The sequence below is a fragment of the Cynocephalus volans genome, chromosome 9 (assembly GCF_027409185.1).
Source record: "Cynocephalus volans isolate mCynVol1 chromosome 9, mCynVol1.pri, whole genome shotgun sequence".
Lineage (NCBI taxonomy): Eukaryota > Metazoa > Chordata > Mammalia > Dermoptera > Cynocephalidae > Cynocephalus > Cynocephalus volans.
In genome coordinates, this window is record NC_084468.1 from 81,277,801 (window position 1) to 81,298,935 (window position 21,135).

Consider the following 21,135-nt stretch of genomic DNA (forward strand, 5'->3'; position numbering starts at 1 on the left):
CATGAAAATAGTGCCTCTGAAATGCCGTTGTAAACCACACTGCAGCAAACCAGGGGGAAATATTTAGAATTATAGAATGATACCAAAAATAAAAGAAGATGATGAAGGAAGGAAAAGAGGGAGGTAGGAAGGAGGGACAGATGGAGAGAAAGAAGAGAGCACTGTGGTACAACTCTGCCTGTGGAATCAAAGCAATAACGTTTTTAGTTTGCTAGCATTCCAGATACAAGCCGATCTGTACGTGCATTTCCTCTTGACAGCCACCGTCTTTAGAGGTTGGATTAGAAGTGGATGTGTTGTGCACCAAGGCAATAGCTATGTCTGCAATAACACGCAGTTGTGTTCTTTACCCCAAGAATCCTGGAGCTTCAGCAGAATGGTGACATGGACATCCTGAAGCACAAATGGTGGCCTAAGAACGGCCAGTGTGACCTGTACTCGTCAGTGGACACAAAGCAAAAAGGAGGCGCCCTGGACATAAAGAGCTTTGCAGGAGTGTTTTGCATCCTGGCTGCTGGGATTGTCCTCTCCTGCTTCATTGCCATGCTGGAGACGTGGTGGAACAAGAGGAAAGGCTCCCGGGTCCCATCGAAAGAGGTACTTGCTAGAGAGCTTTGGCTCTAAGTTGATCCAACTAGCAGGCCATGTTTCAAGGCGGGATGATCACAGGAAAGAGGCTAATGGGTTGGGGGTGGTCATTGTTTCTTCTTTCTTTGAAGATTAAAAATAAAGTTGTGAAATGTAAAAATTGATAAGACCAATACCAATTTCCATTTTAAGTTTGAAAGATGTTTGAAAGACTGACAATTTCATGGGCTTTGAAATTCTCCCAATTCTTAGCATACACATTAACTCAATTATCTTTAAGCCATAATTCTTTTGACTAGTTCACAAAGATGCATTCCATTTTATTTCAATTAGGTGTTTAACTTGTAGGTAAATTAGTCGTGACTCTAAGACTGGTCCTAAAAAATGCAATGCTACAGTAAAAAAAAATCAGAATTTTTTCTTTGGCACTAGTGACTGCTTCCCTCTATGTACATGTAGATCTATAGAAGTAATCATATGTGTTTGTCTCTTTGACTGCCCCAAGCTTACCAAATCCACATGGTGGATTCTCCTTTACTCTTGAGCCAGCTTAACTCCAGGGCTATATTATATTTTTCCTAGATATCTGAAAGAATAACTGCAGAACTACACATAATATCTCTTTTTAAGTGGCATGTGCCTTGTCTTTATTATAAATAATGGGATTTATAAATTATCAAAGAAAATCTGAAGTTAAAATAAGCTACTTGATTTATTTATCTTATTTCCACTGGATCAAAAGGTTGAAAGTTTTTTAAATAATGAAATTATAATTACTAAAACTTCACAAATGAAAATGAAAAACAATCTGAATTTGCTAAATGATTTGATTTGATGGATAGATAGTTTCAAAGGAAGTTTTAAACTTTCTATAACTAGAATTTGCCTAACTAACTGATGCCCAGTGCAAATCCGGAAAGGACCTGCTCTAATGCACAAATTTTCATTTGCATATGAATTTTTGCATATTAATGTATTCTTCCAAAAAGATTGTTTTCTAAAGTAGTCTAAGGATTCCTTCCTAACACTTCATAAGCAAAATTGATCAGCACCATTTATAAGGAAAAACTTGGCTTAGTAAAGTTCAATCTTAGCTTCCTACCTATGTGAATGATCATATATTCTAAATTAGTGGATAATGAATTAAAAATTAAACAGGTTTTATTGTAGTGCTTTCTTTGTGGAATAAGCTTCTGGTATCTCTGTTGACGTTGATTCAATGCAAAAAATGATATTAATGCAGTATTACAGTCAAGGCATCATATTCTCAAAAATCTGGAAATTATATAAGTGCCTTATATTTTGAATTACTATATATGATATTAAATTTTTACATTATTATGTCTTTTGATGGATGACTACATTACAGTTGCTGTGGGAACCATAAAATTATGTCTTAACACTCTAATGTCTCAGTGATAATATTGCATTAATGGATATTTTTATGGGATTTGGAAATGAGACAGGAGAAGAAAAAACAGTAATGCACATCAAAATATCTTTCACTGAGGAACACTATATAATAGCACAATGTAAAAAATGCATACTCCATTCTAACTCAAGACGGCTAATCCAGATCCTATGAACAAATATTTTCTCCTCTTATGATTAATACATATTTTTAAATCCTCATAAATTTAATTTATTGAGCTTGACTATAAATAAGACTGATAACAAGGACAATTTTATTTCTCGCCAGTTTTATTTTTCAAATATTAGACTTTAATACTCACCTTTAGTGAAACTCTAAAGGGATTTATAAATTGGTTTTAACTCCAAAATCTGAGGTTTCACTTTTTTTTTTAATTAAGTGCTTTCTTATTAAGATGCCATTAGCATACCTTACAGTGTCTTTGGGTCTTTGGTTTAGAGGCCATTTAGCATAAAGCTGGCCCTAAACTAAAGCTATCACTCACATGTCCTGACTTGAAAGGGTCTCTAAATATCCCACTGATCTCACAACATTGCCTGATTCTGGTGCTAGATACCTTGGGTACATGAAATCTCACAATTAGAAATTGATTCTCTTATGTTGAGTGTTACTCTTTCTAAACAATCTCACATATCTCTGGCGTACAAAAATATAACACTTTAACAGTCACTAACACTTTAGTATGAAATCGCATATTATATTATTTTCCTCCAAGAATGGACTGTTAAGTTTAGGAGTAAGTGTTTGAAAGGAACAAAAACCCAATTTGGAAGGAGACACCCTGGAAAAGGAGGAAGCATGTGTAAAGAAGGGGTGTGAGGGAGGGAGTTGCCAAAACTGTACCTTTTATTGGTACAATTTTGCCTGGACCTCTCTCTTACAGAATAGCAGTCACACATCTACTGCTCCCATATCTTTGTAGTTGCATGTGGCGAATGCTCATTTTAGAACTTTTACTGCAAGAAAAATATTTGTTGTAGATAATCTTATCTCAGAATCATATTGGTACCCCCAAAACCTAGCACAGTGCCTGGCTCATATTAGGTGCTCAATAAATATTTGTTTAATGAATAGACCCCAAAGTTCAGTTAATTACATGTTTGCTGAACTACTTTTTTTTTTTTAACCATGGAAGCTAGTACTGATGAGAACCTTATCTTCTTTTTCTTCATCTCCAGGATGACAAGGAAATTGACCTGGAGCACCTCCATAGACGTGTAAATAGCTTGTGCACAGATGACGACAGCCCCCATAAACAGTTTTCCACCTCGTCAATTGACTTGACCCCTCTGGACATTGACACTTTGCCAACACGACAAGCACTGGAGCAGATCAGTGATTTCAGGAACACTCATATTACCACAACAACCTTTATCCCAGAGCAGATCCAGACTCTTAGCCGCACACTGTCAGCTAAAGCTGCCTCTGGCTTCACTTTTGGCAACGTGCCTGAGCACCGAACTGGCCCTTTTAGGCACAGGGCACCTAATGGGGGCTTTTTCAGGAGTCCCATAAAAACAATGTCATCTATTCCTTATCAACCAACTCCTACCCTGGGGCTCAATCTGGGTAATGATCCAGACCGAGGCACCTCCATATGAGCATCAAACAAAATCTCTTCACTGTTTCTTTTTTAGGACTCCCTTTACAAGGAGCAACTGTAATATTGTGGGACTAACATGGATGTAACTTTAAAAAAAATCAGGATTATTAGTAACAATTCTAGTTATTTCTCCCCACCTTCTCCCTCCTCTCTCTCCTCTATTTCTTTCTCTCTTTTTCCCTCTCTTCCCATACATTTCCGTCCACTCTTTTTCATTACTCAACTTGTTCCCCCAGAATGTAGTATACTAGGATCCTATTAGTCCGCTTTTCATATACTGTACTTCAAGTATAGGAAATGTGCACTGAGTATACTAAAAGTAAATGCAGGATTAATTTTACATAAAGGCCTCTTATGTAACGTTTCTCTATTTTTAAAAATATAATTGCAATAACTTCAGTCTTTTTACATTCTTCTGCTGCATCCATACAAAGCTCCACTGCTGTTGAGTGTCCTTTAACTGTGGACCAAAGGCAACCCCTGCAGTGTTTATAAAACAATTTAAAGACCATTCGGGCCACAGAATATAAGAATGCAATTTTGTAGGACTACAAAAAAGCCATTAATATGCCAGTCAAGACTACAGTTAAAATTACTCTTGCACTGCAACAGTGCATATGACCTTTATGTGATTGTACAGTATTAAAAGTTTTTATGTACAGTAAACTTTATCATATGGCAGAAGCCTCTATTGTGTTAAATAAATTAGTATCACATATATACATATATATGCACCTATATAATGTGTATATATATATAAAGGCGGCCATTGCTATTGCAATTCATTTAATAAAGCTTTAGTTAAAAAACAAAAAGTATTGTATACAGGAACTATGTATAGTGCAGGGGTTCTTTTCAGTTAGAAAAGGCAGGTTGCTTTAATGTTATTCTGACTTGCATTGTTTGCCAACAGAGAAATATTTTATACTTTTGTTATTAAAACATCCAGGGCGATTTAATATTTGTTCCTAGATGTAACTCATTTGAATAGGTTTTGCATTTGTTATTCGGCAGTGTATAAAGCTAACCTTGATAATTTTACTTCTAATTAATTATCTAAATGGAAAATGCTATTAGCTGAACCACATCTACAACAGCACATAGAGCTCTAGAAGAGTTTAAATGTAGATCATTGAAAGTTGAAAATCCTCTTCCAAAGCAGTAAGGCAATCAGTACACCAACCATAGTTGGGGAGGGGTGGGAGCCCTTAAGAAATATTGATGTGGCCTTAATTACTGTCATACATTGTCCTAAAGAAGAAAATCTAATAACCATACTGGGCTCTCAACTTAACCCCCTTTTCTATTCATTTCTGTTTGGAGGAGTTATGTATTTTTTACTTAGTGCCAAGTGTATAGAAGGATGACAGCAAAAACAGTGCCTCTTTGTGCACAACCCTCTTAAAGTAGCATCCTTACCTGTTAGAAACATAGAATGAACTTTGTTTGTAATTCTTAAATTAAAATGTGGTAAGTAGGAAGCAAGGACTTATCCTGTGTTTTTACGCAGCCATGCACTTATTTTAATCTAATTCATTCCATGGCTAGGATTGATATAGGAATCAACCTATGTGATTTGCTTTAGGAGAAATTAAAAGGTATATTCTTAAGGTATATTATATTTTGATGCTAATTCTGTTCTGGGGAGCATCTTGTACTGTCACTGTTTTTGTACTAAATCTTCAAATATTGTCTACTGTGTAAGGCAGAAAAGTTTCTCATCATGCAAAAACCATTTTGTTTCCAGGGTAACAAGTACCTAAGTGCATGCACAACTTGTTTTCCCTTGTAACATTCATGATCTCATTCACAACTCCAATTTTAAAATGAAAAAAAATCTTTACAACAAGTTATATTGGGACATACCAGATGTTACAGTGATTTTAGCTCTCAACAAACTGTTAACCATGTACAATATTTAAAATAGGCTTATTTTGATGTATTGCCTATTATACAAATACACAAAACACATTTTTTGGAGGCCTCAGTTATGAGTGGCAGAGCTTTCTGTGTATAATTTGTCTAAATAATTTGTCTAATAAAAATGTTTTCTAAACTTGCTCTCATACTATTGAAGTCTTAACTGTAAGATTTGACAATGCTTACTCTCTCACAGATCGAACTGAATTTCTCTATAAATTTATCTTGAGTTAATTAAAGCATAAAATACATAAGTTTTACTAGCAGAACTATGCCAATATGAGTGGATCTCTAAAAACAATACTAGGTGATGTCCTCAGCCAATGAAAGGCTGCCTTTCTGCTATTTGAGACTATGCGAACCAACAATAGATTTGTTTTCTGTGAGCACTTTTGGGGGAGATACTTATGCTGTTTAATTTAGATTAAAATCTCAGCTGTTCTAAAATTTTATCAAAACAATATTTTAAATGTTGGAACTAGAAAGAACTTTAGAGGTCTAGACTATCTCCCTCACACAGGACACTAAGATGCTGTGACAACAGCCAAATGTTTGACAACCTAAAACTTAAAACTGGGTGTTTCAGACTACATAGATCATCTGATTCAACTGCTCCTTTTACAGGTGGGCAGTGAGCACCTCAGGTTACTTACCCAAGATCATAGCTAGTGGCAGTACTAAGGCCAGTTCCTGTTTCTGTCTAATGCTAGTTCCTTTAGCCCCCTGTTGACCTTGGATCACAAACACCTAGACCAAACTTATATTCAAGTGCTTTATTTTACTCAGATGTCCAATTTATTCCACTGGTGAATCATTAAGATATCTAGTTGTCATTTTCACCACACCAGGATTTGTGCTCAGGTTTTGGTTTAATCATGCATACTTCAAAGTTGTAAGACCACCTTTCTTCCCCATACATAGTAAGCTACAGGCTACTTGTTGTGTTCTTAATTATGTTATTTTTCTATCTCCTTCAGTTTGGGATTGGCTGTCAACTGAATAAATACTTTAAAAAATAGACTTTGCTGAATGGTACTTTGCTTCATTAAAAAGAAAAAAAAGAGGAGAAGATTTATTCGCCTTCTAAGCCACACAATTGGATGAAAAATTATAACTATTTTGTAATCAGAATTGTCTAATGGTGAAACACATTCTGGATTATGACCACAATAAATAAGCCAGAGCTGAGTGCTTACATGCTGGTAAACATAGGTTTTATCCTTCAATATAAATCTCATGATGATTGACAAAATACTCACACCTTCTTATGAGGTGGCATATATGAGCTCCCTTGGGTAAAAATGACTTATCTGACACTGAAAAATCAGGAAACGAAGCTATTATTTATATTAGATTCAATTGATTTAATTCCATTCTGTTAGCGATTACAGAGAACCTCTTATGTGGAAGCCACTATGCTAAGCAGCTACACATGGCAGAAATGAACATATATGCTTAGGGATAGGTCTAGATGGGTTCCACCTCCCAGCTCTTCCCTTCCCCCATATTGACTTGCAGCATACAAAGGCCACCTTATTAACTTTCTGACGTGGCAGAATGAGTCACCCCAAATGAGTACAGTCCTCCTTGGGACTGGACAGTTCAACTGACTAGAGCAATCCACCCTCGTAGTTCTCAAGCACAGTTGAGTCTGTCTTTTAGGTTCAGATCACCTCCACAAGGATGACTTGGAAATTTCCCAAGATGCCAGACCGTGAGGCCAAATTTTCAGAAATGTGAAAACTACCATAGGCCACAAACAAACTACTCTCTCACCCTTCATCCTTATCAATAGGTGCTTACCATTCAGAGACTGACTCCTACCCTGAGGTGTCCACGTCAGAATGATACAGACCATGGAAACTCATTTTCTATCCCTGCAGTCATGATAGTTACAGCTCTACAACATTTCAAACAACTTGGTTCAAAGGGACCAAACACAGAAGGCTCTTTTCCATATTGCCGCTAAACCTCCTCGCCACCTTTCCTGTTGTCTAAGACACAGAATGCACTGTGACCTCCAAGTCCTATGAATGTCAAGTGTCCACAGGCTGCCCACCATATTATTTTTTAAACTCACACAGATACCCATATGCAGAGATAATGTATAACTTACTTAATTTTAAAAATAAATTACAGCTCGTGTATTCATTACACAGAAGATTGATAATAGAAAGTCTTTTATGAATTAGTTCTTCTAACATGTAATAAAATAATATACATTTTGCAAAAATTTAATTTATATAAACACTTTTAGGATCACGGCTATTTCCTGGAGCTAAGCGTACCTGTATCTATTTTATACTAGGTAAACAAGTATCTGATAGTTAATAATAAATTTCTTTCCAGAATTATATTAAAGTTGACTTTACAATTAATGCTATTTCTCTACTAATATCTGTTTATAAAAGTTATCTATAACAATGATGCTAGAAATAAAAACACACTGAAATTAAGTTGAAAATAGAGGTTCCATATGTCCAGAGCATCTCATTTGACTTTTTCATGCTAGAAATAGTTTGAACAATTAAGCACTTCTCTATGTACTATTAGAAAAGCTTTGACTATTAGTTGTTAGATGGATTTTAGCTCTGTTATATATCTAGTCAACATAATTGACATTATATACCTGAAACAGAACTTCATTCACACATAGAGTTTTTTCATAAGGACAATACTTCTTTCCAAATCAACATTAAAAATAAAGATTAAAAATAAGCAGTGCAGCAAAATATACACATAATTGGGACTCCCAGTTTCAATTTTGCATGACTAAGCATTTTAAAATTTGTTGCTCACTCACTCACATTTCTCCATAGAAATATCCATGGCAAAAATGATTGTAAACTGAATAACGTGTGAAAACACTTCTCACATGTACAGACTCCAAAGTTTTTGGTGTGTCCAACAGGTCAGTCACCAGCAATTAATGTTTTCAATTGATTCTTTCTTGTTCATCATCATTAAATGAAGTTTTTGATTCTTACTCCATAGTAATGATTCTGTGTCTCTTTTTTTTGCTAATACTAGTACATGTACATAAACTTTAGTAAGTCTGCAGGGGCAATATTAGAAACAAAACAATCACCTGAGATCAATCAGTCCATCAACAAATACTTTCTGAGCACCTATTATTAGCATGGCATCCTAGGGCAGAGTTTCCTAACCGGTGGGCCAAGGCACACTCCTGGGCCAACAGTGGTTTCAGTGTACTGAGGTCTCGATCCCCGCATTTCTCAGGGTAGCAGGATGGACCCCTAGGCTGGAATTCCACCTGTGAGCAGTTCTTATACCTGGCTTCTCCTCAGCAAATTTCCAAAGTTGGAGAAACAAAATATAAACATTTGAAAAGTTAAATAACAACTCATTTAATAAATAATATCAGAAGACAATATAAATTATATTATGATGAATATATTTAATTGTCAAATTAGAGGTATAGAAAAAATGTTCTATGAGAATAGAAAAAGAATAATGTAGGCTTGGGATGGTTTCATGGAATAAGTGAAAATTTAGTCTAATTGCAGAGAATATGGAAAGGTCAGAAGAATGCTTGTGTACTGGAGGATGCGGTGCAATCAAAGGCACGGGGATAGGAAAGAGTGTTGAGAGGAGCAGTAGGCCACGATGTCTGAAACAAGGGTTTCGTGTTGGGGAGCAGCGAAGGCAAAGCTTGGGTGAAAGTGTGGAAGCCTGAAGGCTGGGCTCAAGAAGGAACTCTACGTCCTGTTCATTCATTCATTCATGTATTCAACATATGTTCACGAAGCTCCTTCTGTGTGCAGGACGCTATTCTACGTGTTGGGGATACACCAGTAATTCCTGCCTTCCTGGAGTTTACAATTAACTGGGGGAGACAGATAATGAGCAAGATAAGTAAGTGAAGTGTTAGCCTATTAGAAGATGAGAGGTGCTATAAAGAAAAACAAAGCAAAAGGGGAGGAGCGGGAAGGCCAGAGTGGAAGTGGGGGGTTGCTATTTCACACAAGGTGGTCAGGAGGTGGCCTTCCTGATAAGTCAACATTCGATTGAAGCATTAAAGGGAGTGCAGGGTTAGCCATGTTGCTCTCTGGGGAAAGAACATTCCAGACTTTGGGAACAGTCAGTATAAGGCTCTGAGGTGGGAGTTTGCTGGGCATGTTTAAAGAACAGTGAGACGATCAATGCAGCTGGACCAGAATGAGGACTGGGAGACTGGGTGGTGGGGGGAAACTCACAGAAGTAACAAAAGGACCACATGATGAGGCTTTGTAGGGCACTGTGAGGATCTGGACTTTCATTCCACATGGGGTGGGAAACTACTGGAGTGTTTTGAACAAAGCAGAATGCTTATTGCTAGTTCCAACAGGTGATTACAAAGCCAGATATAAATCAGTCTTGGAATCATAATTGCTACCACTTTGCACCCTCCTTTGGGCCTCAGTATTTGCCACCATGCTCAGCAGAAGGTAAAGGGAGAGCAGTGTGGCAGTGCCCACGGCTGGCCGTGCCTCCACTCGAATTTCAGTCCTTGAATCAGTGGTGAGAGACTGAAGCGGGGCTGGTGTTCACAGGGGCTCACAAGCACGGATGTGTAGAGACCTCCAGCACGTGCAGCACTGAGGATTTTTGGCCAAGGGAGAAACATGCTCGTAAAGGGATGGTTTACAGAGTTTAAGCAGGTAGTAACTCATCGAATGGAATGGAGAAGAAGCCAAATAAAAGACTTGTGCAATAGTTCAGATATGAGCTGAACTTCTGTGGCAGTCCAAAAAAGAAAGAAGATACAAATGGTAGATACGTTTTGAAGGAAGAATCAAAAGAACTTGAAGATTAACTGAATATAAATTGTAAAAGAGAAAAAAGTCAAAGATGACTGATTTTTCAAACTCAGGTGCTAGAAAAATGGAAATAATTTTACCAAAAGTGGTAAAGTCAGAAGAATATCTGGTTTCTTAATCTTATTTTTTCCCGTAAGTTGGAGGGTTTATGGAGAAAGTATCACAGAATTGAGAACTGTTTATATTCTTTCACTGGGAGCACGAACAATGGATTCTTTACAAATGAAGAGGACCTGAGGGGTCATCTAGAGTCCACGATTTTTAAACTGGGCTCCCAGATTCCCAAGGGCTTTTCTCAGGACTTAGGGGCTGCTCTGGGCTGAGGTGAAGCCCACTGGGCCTCAGTCAGAGCAGCTCTGCCTTCATCTCTTCATTTACTCAACTCCCAGTTAAGAGTTTCTTTACTCTCTGGATAATACATCGCTGACAAATGGCCAAAACCTCAGCTCAGATATTTTCTGAAGCAGCCTATTATAGCATTCAAATATTAATTGTGTAATTGTTAGATTATTCTTTCTTACATTTGGTCTTTGTATCGTGTTGAAAGTTGTTCCCTACTGGTTTTCTGAAATGCCACAAGAAAGGTCTCATCCCTTTTTCCCACATAATATTTATCAAGTTTCTTACCTAGTGAATATCCAGAATTGACCAAACTGTCCGATATGGTGACAGTGACTCAAATCCCATAATTAGGGCTTGAAATAGACCCAATATCTCCAATGTCCTTAGGCAGAAAATGAGCATGAGCAAAGTCACCTTTCATTAGGCTCACCGGAGCAGACGTACCTAAATAAAAATCAAAAAAGTTTCCAAATACTGGCTTGTCTTATAAAAAGAACAAACTAAAATTAGCCCAAACATAACAAACGCTTGCTGTGTACAAGCCAGTAAACTTGGCATTATAAATCAAATCAAATACCTGTGGAACGAACTGTGTTTGTTCCCCCATAGTTGGGGTGTACTTTTAGTTCTGAGTCTATTTCAACCCAAGAGTTCTGACAGCATCTGCTAACGGAGTTAAGAGTATCCATCATCACCAGCTCTACCCTCTGACAGTTTAAGAGGCAAGCTTTCACCAAGCAGGTGCCATCAGAAAGACTACTTGGATTTTGTTCTGGATCTTGTCTGCAGCTTTCACTACCTCCCAACACTTTTTTTTTTCCAGCACCTGGCCAGTATGGGGACCCGAACCCTTGACCTTGGTGTTACAATACTGTGCTCTAATCCACTGAGCTAACAGGTCAGCCTATAATAGTTCACTTTTAAGAGGTCAAAGATGATTTCCCAATTCTAAGAGAAAAAAATATATCAAGTATGAAATAAGAAATAAGTAGTACATATTTTTATGAATTTAGAATAACTTCGGTAAAACCTGCTTTTCAAATTGGTTGACAATATAATTCCTTGCAATTTACTCTTGCCCCACAACCTTAATTTTAAAATATAAACCATGATTCTCACACACACACACACACACACACACACACACACACAATCTTTCTTATAAAAGAGAATAGCACACAAATTATGCACACATGTTGCACTGAATATCTACACAAAGTAAAAATTTCAAGGTAGTAGGCAGAGGCACATGTTTCTGAATTGTGATTCTGATTTGCATATTTCCTCAACTAGAATTATTTCATACATAGGGAAATTTAACCCACTCTCATCTGAAGCAGTAAGTTGCTAATGACTGCTTCAATTCTTGTCCTTTGCAGGCCAATATTTACATTCTAAGTATAGCCACCATGGGGAGGGAGGGCGTGATGACCGAGCATGCACCAGGCACAATGCTAGGCGCTACACGTGTGTTTCACTTGATTCTCTTAACTCTGTAAGTTTGCTATTGTTGATACTAATTGGATAGGTTGAAGCAAAACAAAACAAAACCTGAGACTGGAAAGTTAAGTAATTTGGCCAAGCTCATACAATTAGTGTGACCAAAACAGAATTCAAACCCACATCTCTCTAACTCAAAAACTCACACCCTTTCCACCCCAACACGCTGCTGTGGAGATCAATGAGAGATGAGAAGTAAAGGGTTCAAGACTGTACACTCTGGGGATCCATAAAATCAACTAGTCCTCAGTAGCTAAGTATAGTTTTGATACAGAAACTGCAAGTGGTAATTTAAGAATTCATAAAAGATTAAAATAGATGATGCATGCATCGTAGTAGCTTAGAATACATAAACAGACTCAGAGAAATGTCCCGCCAGATTGTCTATGACAGAGACTGCTCAAATACCAGCAAATCTGCTCATCCTCCTCTGGTGTTCTTTATCTATGCTAATGGTGACAGGGACCTTTCTGATCTTCTTCCCCTCTTTCTTAGAGTTGTTCTAATGGAAACATTAGAAAAGCTGACCCCTACTGAGTCCACTTGCAGAATGCTCTAAACCCAAGTCCCCTTTTCCAGCCCTGCTGCTGCTTGAGAAGTTGAAGCACATGTTAGCATCTGCCTGGAACTATTGCAATAGGTCTCCCAAGATTCCCTCTTTTCCAACTCACATCTCTTCTACACATCTTACTAGATAATCTTACCAAATTGCTTCTCATGCCATGCTGCTCCATGATTTCGTTTTTTTCATGGCATTTTTAAGGCCTGCTAACTAATGACCAAGCACCTTAGCTCAGATCTTTTCTGTCAGGAAGCACTAAAAGTAGCCTTCACGGAGAAGCAGCATTTGAGCCAAAGAGGTAGGATTTTGACAACTAGAAAGATGACTCTCTGCTTGTCTTGAAAATTATATGAGTGAAAAATAATCTGTTAAATTAAGCCACTGAGATTTGCTGGGGTGGGGGGAAGCACATTTTTTAATAGCAGGTTGTGTTATTTACCCTAACACGCATGTAGCGCCTCGCATTGTACCTGGTGCATGCTCGGTCATTGTGCCCTTCCTCCCCATGGTAGCTATACTTAGGAGAATGCAATGTGCAAAAAGGAAATGAAAAAATATGATTGACAAGTACAGGACAGGGAATGAGGCTATTTGGCTTAAAAGAGGCTATCCTATGGAAACAGAAGATAAGGAAGAAGAACTAGTTTGTTGATGCATTCAATAGTTTTATTTTATATTTTGAGAGTCTATTTTATATACTTTAGACACACACACAGGCATTGTAGTACATACAAACATGCAGGACTCTCAGAGCTATTATAAAAGAGATGTCATATATATGCATTACTGCCACATAAGGCAAAACATGATGAGTTCCACAAAAGTGATACAACATATTATTAGAATTCAGAGACAGGCAAGGTAATACTCTTCTAGATATCCTTTCACTGTAATACGCTATCACTACAATATCAAATGATATATGGTAAGTACATAAAAATAGTCCAGAATATTTTGAGAATTCAGAGAAAGACAAGATCTTTTTTCACCAGAGTGATAAAATATCGTCATGAAGAAGACAATTTTAGAACTGAGCTTTTAAAGAGGAGTATAATTTCCACAGGTATAGAGTAGAGAAAGACTTTTTTAGGCAAAGAGAAAGACATGATCTGAGTCTCAGAGGAGGACAGCACAAAGCATATTTGAGAAAGGTCAAATAGTTTGGCTGGAACATATGGTCCATAAAGAGCAGTACGGACATAAGACTACAAAACTGTAAAAATCAGATCCAACCATCTACCTAATGTTTGAGTTTCATCTCTTTTGCAATCCATTCCATTTTGAACAGCTGTGAATTTTAGAAAAGTGATGGTGTTTACAGTCTACTGGGGAAGATTTAACAGACAATGACAATAAATTGTGATATGTGCTGCAGTTACGGTTATGCAAGGTGATTTGCAACCCAGACCAGGGCTAGAAAAGCTGTCCCCAGAGGATGGGATTGCAAGTTGGACCTGAGAATTAGCCAGGCAAAGGAAACCGGAGTAGTTTACATCAGGTGACCTGCATATGCAAAGATCTGAAGCCAGTAGGCAAGATCTGTTCCTGGCACTGAAAGAAGTCAAGCTGAGCTGGAACTTAGAGTACACGGGAAGGATCAAGAAAATAAAAGGAACAAGTCTTGAAATTCTTCATATACCACATTTTAAAATTTGTATTTTTAAGAAATAACATTCCTGGGATCCTAAGATGGCGGCGGCTGCGGCGGTTGGCGTGGAGTAGCTGAGGTGGAAAAGGCGGCCCCTGGGCCTCAGGCAGCCGGGAAACTTGTGGACCTTCCTCTTGCCGTCTCTTAAGGGAGGACCGCAGCTGGTGGCCGGTCGTGGGGGGTGACCGCCACTTTGCCCTTGGCAGGAAAGGCTGCCTCGTTTACAGGCAACAGCTTTGAAGTATGGAGCAGGAAAAGAACTGTTTCTTAGCTGCAAAAGCGAGTCTCTAAACAGGGAGCACGGAACCGGGGCCGCTGTTGACGCTGCCAGGATCCCAGAGGCCGGGGCCGCGCTGAAGGCAGCCAGCTGCCCTATTCAGGATTCGAGGTTTCAGGCCAGCATAAAAGAAGATTCCTGGGAGTGCCTGAGCTGCGCCGCGGGACCGTGTGAGCAGCCCGAGGCGGCGGCAGCCAAGAAAAGGGACGGTGATGACGCAGAGGCAGAGAGGGAGCCGCCCGGCCCGGCACAGCCCCAGGAGTGACCCCCGGCCCAGCCCTGCTCAGGGGGCGGATGCCCCCCAGCTTCCGCCTGCCCCACCGGGCCACTCACCGCCCCCGGGGCTGCCTCCATTTTCTGAGGTGGTGACGGCTCTGGCCCGGCTTGGCCAAGCCTGTACTCCTCATCCGGCTTGGCTCCTCACTGAGCCTTCCCACTTGCTTGCCCCGGCGCGGAGCTTCCTGGGACCTGCGGGCCGGCCTCCCCTCCCATTCCCTCCGCGGTTCTCTGGTGGGGCCGGTGGCGTGGGGCATCCCCGGCCAGCATCAGGAGGGCAAGGAAGTACAGGCTGGGCCAACTGTCACTCCAACGCACCCTGGGCTCCGGCCCCGGTAAACTTCCTGTTACCGGGAGGCAGATGCTATCTCTGCGACCACCAGTTCGGAAAAATGCCTAACTGATTTCTGGTTAGGAATAGTGTGGTGGGAGAGCTCCCGACTTCGCTTGAACCTGCTGGAGAGCTGACTGCGGGCAGGCACCAGAGTTGGTCCACACCGGGGGGATTCAAAGGTGAACTGTGTGCTGTGGGCTCGTCCCCTGAGGAGCTCCTGCTCTGGTGTGGGAGATAAGACAAGTACACAAATAACCGCGATACCAGGAGGAAGGTGATAAGTCTGGAGAAAAATCTACACAGTGCTACAAAGGCACCCAGAGTGACCAGTCGTCTGTGCCTAGCAGAAACCTGGTAGAATTCCTGGGTGAGGTGGTGCCGAGCAGGGTCTTGAAGGCCCAGCTGATAGACGAGGGTTGCAGAAGACATGTCCCAGCCCAGCAGAGTGTGCACAGAGCGGGGAGACGTCTGGCTAGGGAGGCGGAGACTCGGCAGAAACCACACACCCTGTGGGGCTGCCACTGCGTGACCCAGCAGCCCAGCAGACTCCAAGCTGACCAGAGAGGTGGCTCTCCAGAGAGGCCCAAGACCCAAGGCAACCACACACACAAGGCACTAGAGGCCAACTGAGCAGTCACGGAGGTAGCCATACCAAATTGGCAACCACAGCAACATATTAGTTAGTCAATAGTCTCAAACCGGTAGATTGTGAAACCCCCTGCCACAATGAATAAACATCAAAAAAAAGATACCAGAAATACAAAAAATCAAGAAAGTACACCACCAAAAGTTAATAAATCTCAAACTCTAGATCCTATAGAACAAGAAGCCCTTGAAATGACTGACAAGGAATTTCGAGTGATAATTCTAAGGAAACTGAATGAGATACAAGAAAACTCAGCTAGGCGTCATGATGAAACGAGGAAAAGTATACAGGATCTGAAAGAGAAAATGTACAAGGATATCAATGTCCTGAAAAAAAATGTAGCAGAACTTGTTGAACTGAAGAAGTTATTCAGCGAAATAAAAAACACAACGGAGAGTTTAACCAGCAGGCTTGTCGAAGTTGAAGAGAGAACCTCTGAACTTGAAGATGGGCTGTTTGAAATAACACAAGCAGACAGAAAAAGAGAAAAAAGAATCAAAGACATTGAAGAAAATCTGAGAGAGATATCAGACAACCTTAAGCGCTCAAATGTCCGAGTCATGGGTATTCCAGAAGGGGAGGAAAACGGAGATTGCATTGAAAACATATTCAACAAAATAGTGGCAGAAAACTTGCCAGGTATAGGAAAAACCACAGATCTTCAGATCCAGGAAGCTCAACGATCTCCAAACGTATTCAATCCAAAACGGCCTTCTCCAAGCCATGTTACAGTCAAATTGACAAAACTCAGAGACAAAGAGAGAATCCTAAAAGCTGCAAGAGAGAAGCATCAAATCACCTATAAGGGAGCCCCAATCAGGCTAACATCAGACTTTTCATCACAAACCCTAAAAGCTAGAAAGGAATGGGATGATATATTCAAAATACTAAAAGACAAAGATTGCCAGCCAAGAATACTCTACCCTGCAAGGCTATCCTTCCGAAATGAAGGGCAAATAGTATATTTCTCAGACAAACAAAAACTGCAGGATTTCACTACCACACGACCACCCTTACAAGAAATCCTCAAGGGAGTACTGGGTTTGGTTCCTGAAAAATAACTACCACTGCCATAAAAACCCAAGAAATATCAAAACCCACTAGTATAATAAAAATGGCATTCATGAAGAGAAAACAAACAAACAAAAACGCTATCTACAACCTAAGGAACCAACAAACACAGAAACCAAACAGTAAATCAGAAAGCAAGGAACAAAAGACACCTAAGACAATCAAACAACCAACAAAATGCTAGGAGTAAAACAACACCTTTCAATAACAACTCTTAATGTAAAAGGCTTAAATTCCCCAATCAAAAGACACAGACTGACTGACTGGATCAAAAAGCAGGACCCAACTATATGCTGCCTACAAGAGACCCACCTCACCCATAAAGATTCACATAGACTGAGTGAAAGGATGGAAAAAGATTTACCATGCAAACAGAAAAGAAAACCAAGCTGGAGTAGCTATTCTTATATCTGACAAAATAGACTTTAAACTAAAATCCATAAAAAGAGACAATGAGGGATACAACTTAATGATAAAAGGACTGATACATCAAGAAGACATAAGAATCATAAATATGTATGCACCCAATGTTGGAGCAGTCAGATTTATAAAACAAACGCTATTAGACCTAAAGAAGGAAATAGACACTAATACCATAATAGCAGGGGACCTGAACACTCCACTGTCAATATTACACAGATCATCTAGGCAAAGAATCAGTAGAGAAACACAAGATCTAAACAAGACTCTAGACCAATTGGAATGGGCAGATATCTACAGAACATTCCATCCAACAACCTCAGAATATTCATTCTTCTCATTAGCACATGGATCATTCTCCAAGATAGATCACATATAAGGTCACAAATCAAGTCTCAATAAATTCAAAAAAATTGGAATTACCCATGTATTTTCTCAGACCACAATGGATTAAAACTAGAAATTAATAACAAATGAAACTCTGGAAACTATACAAACACATGGAAATTAAACAGCATTCTACTTAATGACATATGGGTCCAGGAAGAAATCAAGCAGGAAATTAAAAAATTTATTGAAACTAATGAAAATAATGATACATCATACCAAAACCTGTGGGATACTGCAAAAGCAGTATTGAGGGGAAAATTTATTGCATTAAACGCTCACTTCAGAAGAATGGAAAGATGGCAAGTGAACAACCTAACACTTCACCTTAAGGAACTAGAAAAACAAGAACAATCCAAACCTAAAGTTAGCAGATGGAAAGAAATCATTAAGATCAGAGCAGAACAAAATGAAACTGAAACCCAAAAAACAATACAAAAGATCAATGAATCAAAAAGTTGGTATTTTGAAAAGATAAATAAAATTGACAAACCATTAGCATGGCTAACAAAAAAAAGAAGAGGAAGAGAAAAGATTTAAATAACTAAAATTAGGAATGAAAAAGGCGATATTACAACTGATTCATCTGAAATACAAGGAATCATTCGAGACTACTGTAAACAACTATACGCCAACAAATTTGAAAATCTGGAGGAAATGGATAAATTTCTGGACACACACAAGCTCCCAAAACTGAACCATGAAGACGTAGAAAATTTGAACAGACCAATAGCAATAAAGGAGATTGAAGCTGTTATCAGAAGGCTCCCAACAAAGAAAAGCCCAGGACCAGATGGATTCACAGCAGAATTTTACCAAACATTCAAAGAGGAATTGACAACGATTCTTTACGAACTATTCCAAAAGATTGAAACGGACGCAAATCTCCCAAACTCATTCTATGAAGCAAACATCATCCTGATACCAAAACCAGGTAAAGATATAACCAAAAAAGAAAACTACAGGCCGATATCCTTGATGAATATAGATGCAAAAATCCTCACTAAAATACTAGCAAACAGAATACAGCAACACATATGTAAAATTATTCACCACGATCAAGTGGGATTCATCCCAGGGATGCAAGGTTGGTTCAACATACACAAATCAATAAATGTGATATACCATATTAATAAAGTCAAGCACAAGGACCATATGATCATTTCTATAGATGCTGAAAAAGCATTTGATAAAATTCAGCACTCATTCATGACAAAGACCCTCTATAAGTTAGGAATAGAGGGAAAGTATCTCAACATAATTAAAGCCATATATGAGAAACCTACTGCCAACATCATCCTGAATGGGGAAAAGCTGAAAGCTTTTCCTTTAAGAACAGGAACTAGACAAGGATGCCCACTCTCACCACTCCTATTCAACATAGTGTTGGAAGTACTAGCCAGAGCAATCAGAGAAGAGAAGGAAATAGAGGGCATCCAGATTGGAAAAGATGAAGTCAAACTGTCCCTGTTTGCAGATGACATGATCCTATATATCGAATAGCCTAAAACCTCTACAAAAAATCTCTTGGAATTGATAAACGATTTCAGCACAGTAGCAGGATATAAAATCAACACACAAAAATCAGTAGCATTTCTTTTCTCCAATAGTGAACATGCAGAACGAGAAATAAAGAAAGCCTGCCCATTTACAATAGCCACCAAAAAAATAAAATACTTAGGAATTGAGTTAACCAAGGATGTGAAAAATCTCTATAATGAGAACTACAAACCACTGCTGAGAGAAATTAGAGAGGATACAAGAAGATGGAAAGATATTCCATGCTCTTGGATTGGAAGAATCAACATATTGAAAATGTTCATACTACCCAAAGTGATATACAAATTCAATGCAATCCTCATCAAAATTCCAAAGACATTTTTCTCAGAAATGGAAAGAACTATCCAGACATTTTATGGAACAATAAAAGACCACGCATAGCCAAAGCAATGCTGGGTAAAAAAATTAAGCTGGAGGCATAACACTACCCGACTTTAGGCTATACTATAAAGCTATAATAACCAAAACAGTATGTTACTGGCATAAAAACAGACACACTGATCAATGGAATAAAATAGAGAATCCAGAAATCAACCCACACACTTACTGCCATCTGATCTTTGACAAAGGCACCAAGCCTATTCACTGGGGAAGGGACTGCCTCTTCAGCAAATGGTGCTGGGATAACTGGATATCCATATGCAGGAGAATGAAACTAGATCCATACCTCTCACCATATACTAAAATCAACTCAAAATGGATTAAGGATTCAAATATACACCCTGAAACAATAAAAACTTCTTAAAGAAAACATAGGAGAAACACTTCAGGAAATAGGACTCGACACGGACTTCATGAATACGACCCCAAAAGCACGGGCAACCAAAGGAAAAATAAACAAATGGGATTATATCAAACTAAAAAGCTTCTGCACAGCAAAAGAAACAATTAACAGAGTTAAAAGACAACCAACAGAGTGGGAGAAAATATTTGCAAAATATACATCTGACAAAGGATTAATATCCAGAATATATAAGGAACTCAAACAACTTTACAAGAAGAAAACAAGCAACCCAATTAAAAAATGGGCAAAAGAGCTAAGTACGCATTTCTCTAAGGAAGATATCCAAATGGCCAACAGACATATGAAAAAATGCTCAACATCACTCAGCATCCGGGAAATGCAAATCAAAACCACACTGAGATACCATCTCACCCCAGTTAGGATGGCTAAAATCCAAAAGACTGAATGATAAATGCTGGCGAGGTTGTGGAGAAAAAAGGAACTCTCATACATTATTGGTGGGACTGCAAAATGGTGCAGCCTCTATGGAAAATGGTATGGAGGTTCCTCAAACAATTGCAGATAGATCTACCATATGACCCAGCTATCCCACTGCTGGGAATATACCCAGAGGAATGGAAATCATCAAGTCGAAGGTATACCTGTTCCCCAATGTTCATTGCAGCCCTCTTTACAATAGCCAAGAGTTGGAACCAGCCCAAATGTCCATCATCAGATGAGTGGATACGGAAAATGTGGTACATCTACACAATGGAATACTACTCAGCTATAAAAACGAATGAAATACTGCCATTGGCAACAACATGGATGGACCTTGAGAGAATTATATTAAGTGAAACAAGTCAGGCACAGAAAGAGAAATACCACATGTTCTCACTTATTGGTGGGAGCTAAAAATTAATATGTAAATTCATACACACACACACAAAAAAAAAAAAACCGGGTCGGGGGGGAGAAGATATAACAACCACAATTACTTGAAGTTGATACGACAAGCAAACAGA

The 21,135-nt window shown here is 38.9% G+C and overlaps 1 protein-coding gene across 2 annotated transcripts in view; it reads left to right on the top strand.

The window, feature by feature from the left end:
* The window catches only part of GRID2 (glutamate ionotropic receptor delta type subunit 2), a 1,394,934-nt gene extending 1,391,313 nt beyond the window's left edge, over positions 1-3,621 (top strand). For both annotated transcript variants that reach the window (XM_063108375.1, XM_063108376.1), the window contains 2 exons: positions 357-597; positions 3,199-3,621. In XM_063108375.1, the coding sequence (XP_062964445.1) occupies positions 357-597; positions 3,199-3,621 (664 nt within the window). The remainder of the gene's footprint in view (positions 1-356; positions 598-3,198) is intronic.
* The last annotated feature ends 17,514 nt before the right edge of the window (positions 3,622-21,135 follow it).